The sequence below is a fragment of the Artemia franciscana genome, chromosome 5 (assembly GCF_032884065.1).
Source record: "Artemia franciscana chromosome 5, ASM3288406v1, whole genome shotgun sequence".
NCBI classification, from domain to species: Eukaryota; Metazoa; Arthropoda; class Branchiopoda; order Anostraca; family Artemiidae; genus Artemia; species Artemia franciscana.
The window spans coordinates 1,388,893-1,395,112 of NC_088867.1; the positions used below are offsets into that span (position 1 = coordinate 1,388,893).

Consider the following 6,220-nt stretch of genomic DNA (forward strand, 5'->3'; position numbering starts at 1 on the left):
AACATCCCCTAAAATTAAAGGAATAAAATCCAGCGTACCAGAGAACTCTATTTTGAAAGTTTCAAGCTCCTATCTGCAAAATGTCGAATTTTGCTATTTTTGCCAGAAGACAGATCACGGATGCGTGTTTATTTTTTTTTCCAATGGTGATAGTATCGAAATAATGGTAATTGAAGATCGTGAGAGGGTGAATTCGAATGAAAATCAAAAGTTCTAGTGTCCTTTTTAAGTGACTAAGAAGACTGACGGGCAACCCTCCACACCCCATTTTTTCAAAAAATTATCTGATCAAAATTTTGGGATAACCATTTTGTTCAGTATAGTTTAGAGATCTAATAATTATGTCTTTTTATTATGTAGTAATTATTTCATTTTTGCCTTGTAAACGTAGAAACTAGTAATTTGTATAACTGCTTCGGTTAAGACTGTTGTGATCCGCCCAACACTTATTGCTCTCTCACTTGGCTATATAGGTAGTTTTTTGCACTAACGGTTTGACACTAACCTAAAATTTTAAATATATATTAATGAGTTATAATAAATAATAATAAATTCATAGTAATTAGTGAATCCATTTTATTCTTATACAATTAATCCAGGTTTTGTGTAATTAGGATTTCTTTTTTATTAAGAAAGGGAAAGTAATATTTATATTGTTTATTTATTAAACTCCTTCAAACTTTTTAGTCAAGAATTTTTGCAACAATAGACAGAAAACCAAAAACAGAAGCAAAAATATACAACTTGCATGTTTCGCGCTGGCAAACACTTTCTGGTAGTTAAAAGAATTAACTACCGCAAAAATCCCTAAGACCAACGAAATTTACAAATTTTCATGATAATTGAAATGCTTTCTAGACACAAACGATAGATATTACATTTTGTTTTAGGTTTTTATTTTCTATCAATTTTTTTCACAAAAAAAAAGCTTACCGTTATTTTAATATTTACCATGTAATTTATGTATCTTTGGAAATTCTGGAGGATCTTCGCCACCCTGGGAGCATTCTGGAGGATCATTTGCTCGGTTACATGTTCCACACTACTGCTTCACATGGCGAAAATATAACAGTCCAAAATAGGGATAAAACCTTTTGATGGACAGTGAAAAAAATATAAAATTTTAACTGAATATTTCGGAAACATATACAGTGTCCATCATCAGCAGTAAAAAGTTCTTTTACTGCTGATAATGGACACTGTATATTTCCGAAATATTCAGTTAAAATTTTATATTTGTTTCAGTGTCGATTAAAAAGGTTTCATCCCTATTTTGAACTGCTATATTTTCGTCATGGAAAGGCAGTGTTGTCTTCGAAGTTATCTGCTCCACATGGGTTTAAAAAATGGGAAATTCCTCGGTATTGAAACTAAGTAGTCAAGGATATACAAGTAATTTACATTTATAATTAATTATGTTTAATTTCATTATGTTTTGTTTGTACGAAACGAATTACAGTTTAGAGCTAAGTTCCTTTTCCTTTGTCCTTTTGATACATCTTCATGCAAGATTCATTTCAATAAGTGTAAACCCAGTATACTCCTTGTAATTACTATCTTTTAAAATTACTTTTGCAGTTATGTATTACAGTTGCCTCTTATCTTTTACAATTGTACAACTTCTCTTATATTTGTTTTATCGCTATTTTGCGTTAGAAATAGGATTGCATCTATCTTTTTTTTTCAGATTTCTGTGTTATATGAGCTACTGAAGAAATCAGAAGCTCTCTGTGAATCGCTTCCTGACATTATTGAGAGATTAGCGTCACTAAATTCACTTCATGAACAAGGTAACCTTATTTTTTAAGGTTCTGACATTGTTTTCTAGTTTAGCTTATTTTTTTTAGTTTAGATTCTTTTAACTAACAGACGATATGTCTTAGTTCTGACAATAAAATGTTACTGGGCTCTAATGGCTGGTGAGTGAAGGGTAGCTGTCCGTTCTCTTTTGAGGGATGGAGATTGCCTGCCTAAGCTTGTCTGAAGCTGGCATGTAGGCATGTAGGCGTCTTCCTTTCTTAGATGTCCTGGTTAACCGAAATGATATATGCTTCGAGTTTGGAGTCTATAGAAAACCAACACACTGGGTGACCCATACTTAAATTATTCGAATAATTCTTCGAATTATTCGAATTTAAATATTAATTATTTTAATATAAATATTTAAAAATTAATTAAAAATTAAATAATTCTAATCATTCGAAAAGAGGAGTGGTTACTACTTTAGTTGACAGAACATTGCAAATTTGTTAAGGTTATATAAGCTACTGATGAAATCAAAAGCTCTTTGTGAATCGCTTCCTGAAAATTAGTGAGGGACTAGCGTCACTAAATTCACTTCATGAACAAGATAATCTTATTTTGCATTAGAAATTCATAGAAAATATAATCTACCTATGTAATTAGATAATGCTCGTGTCCCTCAGCTCTCAAAACAACTTTTTAATTTTATTCAATGTGTACCTGAAGCCACGTCGCCAAGCAGGCATTTCTCGTTATGCAATCGGTAGATTCTTGACCTTCATAAAAAAATGAGGTCAGAAAACCTTATGTTTTTGTTATTTTTTGGTAATTTGTATGCCTGTCGTCCGTTCTCCTGCTTCAAGCAAATAGATAGTTAGCTCTATTATTAAGCTCAAATTTGTCCATCTCCGTTTGTATACTTTAATAGGGGTCTACTACTACTACTTTTAACCACTCACTGTAGACCAAGCCGCCTGAGGCCAACACAGCTACGCACGCTCCTCCTATCCCAATTTATTCAAAACCTCCTTATTTACACCCGCCCAAAAATTCCCATTTCCCTTAAATTTCTTTACGACATCTAAAGATTGTCCAAAAGGACAATCTTTATTCATCTGCCATCCTTCATCCGCAGAGCATGCCCTAGCCATCTCAACCTTTCTCTCATTATAGCTCTAGAAAATGGGACCGAACCAGACTTCTTACAGCCTAGTGTTTGAGATATGGTCAGTCTGTCGGGTACTCAACACAGTGCGTAGGCAATTTCTTTGTAAAACATCAAGCAATTCTTTCTCCGCTTTTCGGAGTGCCCATACTTCAGAACCATACTTGACCACTGTCATCACTTTAGCTTCCAATATTGTAATCCTAGTTCACAGAATTATCTTCCTATTCTTCCAAACGTTTTTAACTGTGAAAATAATACTCTGGACCTTGGCTATTCTACTTTTAACATCTTCACTGCACCCACCGTCTTTACTAATAATACTACCTGGGTAAGTGAAGCTGCCCACTTGGTCTATCTTCTTGTTACCGAGCATCACCTTTTCATGCTTATTTCTTTCCATCATCTATTCCAGCGTTTCATCTCTTATTCCTAGCAAAACCCAAAACCGAAATTCAAAATCCAGAAACACTAGGTTTTGATTATCACAGATGGATGCATCCCCACTATTTTTTCTTACTCAACTGTTCAATTATTGAATAAGTGAAAGTTGAGATATTTGGTAGCTGAGTTATGTATTGGCTGACCTATTCTCTGGTTGGGTTTAAGGTGATTGAATTATGTGAGTTGGGTGGTTGATGAGTTGTTTGGTGGTTGAATTTAAGGTGGTCGGATTAAATAGTAGTTGAGTTGTTAGGTGGTCAAGTTGTGGTGGTTGATTTGATGGTGGATGAATTGATGGTTGTTGAGCTGTGTGTTCACCTTATCATCTTTATCGCAGTCTACTTATGTGAAATTTTGACACGAAAGGTGGATGAAGGTGCTATCGACTTGCAGCATTTGAAACTAAATGTCTCTGCCGAATCGTCAGTGTCCCGTATCTTGAACGAATTTCTGATATTGAATTCTGCGGGTGCCTTAAGATTTAATAAACAATCTCCAGATTCAGCTTCAGAAACCTCAGGGAATCGATAATATTCAGTGGTTTAGTCCTGTCTCCCAAATTTGTCTTCAATGGCCAAATTTACAGTTCTCGCCCTCATGGTCGTCCCTTAAAAAGATGGAAGGATAGCTTTGCGCCTTGCCGTTTCTTCGTCTAGAAGAGGGTCGCGAGGCATAAGAAGTTACATATACGCCGTTACATTCTTAAGAGGCTAGAGGACAACCTTCAAGGTTAACTCAAGTTAACTCAGTAAATCAAGTCATTTTTCGAAGAAGGTATTCATACTAATCTTTTTTTGTTTTTTTTTTTCTAACAAGCTCTAAATATGTTACATTTTATAGGGAATGCTATTTGAAATTCAAGGTTTCCCTTCATTCCCCTTTAAGGGTAAATTTGTGTCCTTGACAATGAAGTAAAATTTTTATTGGGCGAAAAATTTTGACTAAAATAATGGTTCTTTTAACTTGTTCTTTTCCGTTTTTTCTTAATAGAAATAATTCTAATTTAAATTGAAGTTTAGATGTTTAGATATTTTAGTAATATTTTCAAAAAGTTCGTTTTCATGAAACCAGCTCAAATTTTCTTGTAATCTAGATTTATATATGCCTAATCTATAGTAAGTCTATACAAGGAAAGCCAGTTGAACAACTTGTTTATCAATATCAGTAGATCAAATGGTCTGCCATTTGGCCCAAATCAGAAGCAAACTCGTTTGCTTCTGATTTCCCACCTATAGAAATATGTGATGGGTCTTATGCTTCAGTTGTCCAAAATAAAAAAAACGTTTCAACCGAGTAATCCTCGCTAAACTGTGTAATTCGACAGCACAACCACATTTTCTATACACAACACCATTTTGGAAGATTCTCTAAAATACAGATAAGCGCAAACTCCGTTCAGTATATTTCAAACTTGCTAAACATTTTGGATGCGAAATTCAGTATTAATCTGCAATTATAAAATAGCCGACCCAGCAATAGCTCTATAAAAAGTATTGTATCTAACAATCGCAAAATCAGTTTTCATCCGTGGTACCCCTTGTTTATACAGTGATATTTAAAGTTATAAATAAGTAAAAGTTGTTCAGTGTTTTATAGATTTTCTGTATTAATTGTTCTGATGTCTCTATTTTTTCTCTTTCTCTTATTCCTTTTTTGTCGTTTTCTTTGTGTATTCCGTCTCTGTGTACTTTTGTATTGTATGATGGGTTATAAACAAATAAATAAATAAATTATTCCAGTTTGGTAATATTTAACAAGTTATGGGGTTTGCGATTTCGAAGTTTCAAGTTATCCTGAATTCCATTTATTGGCCCTATAAACTTATGCTTATATGTTTTTCCTCTTGACCGACGAATAGTGAAAAGGAAGTTTCTTTGGGTAAAAAGGAAAAAGGGGGGAAGGTGAATTTTAAAAAGAAAGTTTCCCTCTTATCTGTTTTCCCCTCTTATCTCCCTTTCCCTCTGTTTTATTTTACCTCTTTTTATCTATTGACATCTCATATTTCAAAATGGACACCTTATACACAAAGCCTGACCCTATAACTGTAAGGCTTATGCTTTTAGCTCATTTTAAATTATCTTTTTTATCGTTCTTTTCTTTTCTTTGAACGGGAGGGGGGGGTGGTCAACACATCCATTAAGGCCTTTCTTGTTTCTTTTCAGCTGTTCAGTTTAGTCAAAATCTGACAGAACTTGATCTTCGACAACAAGAGGTTGTCTCAGGTTTAGAATCTTATCGTCACCTTCTAAAAGAAGTGAAGAACGGATTTTCAGAAAATTTTGATGCTATTAAAGGAAATATGGAAGCCTTGCAAGCAAGAATTGATCAACTTCTTAAATAATTCTATACGGCTTTCTAATTATTTTTCTTATTTGCCCTCTTACAGTTTGGAGTAAGTTACTTACACGTTCTAAGTCTGAGCTAGCCGATGTATTCTCTTTTTGCAAATATAAATATCTGTAAATGTGGGATGATTTCTGTTACTGATCTACTAGTAATGATTGGAAATAATTTGTTATAGTTTTTATCACCCTAAAATCCTCTCGGATTAATATCTCAGAAAATTGAGTGAGCAAGAAACTATTGGCAGTCGGGTTTAGTTTCGCAAGTTTGGAATATCAGCATTCCAATCGTTATGCCCTTGGATGTTTGATAATGCCTCTCATGTGAAAGGTTCGTGAGATATGTGGAGGATTAAGTTTTTTTTTAAGTATCAATTTTTCCTTTGTTTTTAAGTATTGGATTAGTATTAGAAATTTTCTCTGTTTTCTCCTATTTTTGGTCTTTTTTTTCACATGAAAGTATTTTTAGTACCGTTAGGTTAGGTTTAATGATTGTTTGAGTCTCCTCTTGTTTGCAGAAATTAAG

General features: G+C 33.7%; 1 protein-coding gene across 1 annotated transcript in view; it reads left to right on the top strand.

Annotated features, from left to right (window-relative positions):
* Positions 1 to 5,821, top strand: part of LOC136026850 (dynactin subunit 2-like) — a 50,198-nt gene extending 44,377 nt beyond the window's left edge. Inside the window, exons 7-8 of the mRNA XM_065703568.1 lie at positions 1,688 to 1,790; positions 5,515 to 5,821. Of these exons, the coding sequence (XP_065559640.1) occupies positions 1,688 to 1,790; positions 5,515 to 5,693 (282 nt within the window). The 3' untranslated portion in view covers positions 5,694 to 5,821. The remainder of the gene's footprint in view (positions 1 to 1,687; positions 1,791 to 5,514) is intronic.
* Positions 5,822 to 6,220: the final 399 nt, after the last annotated feature.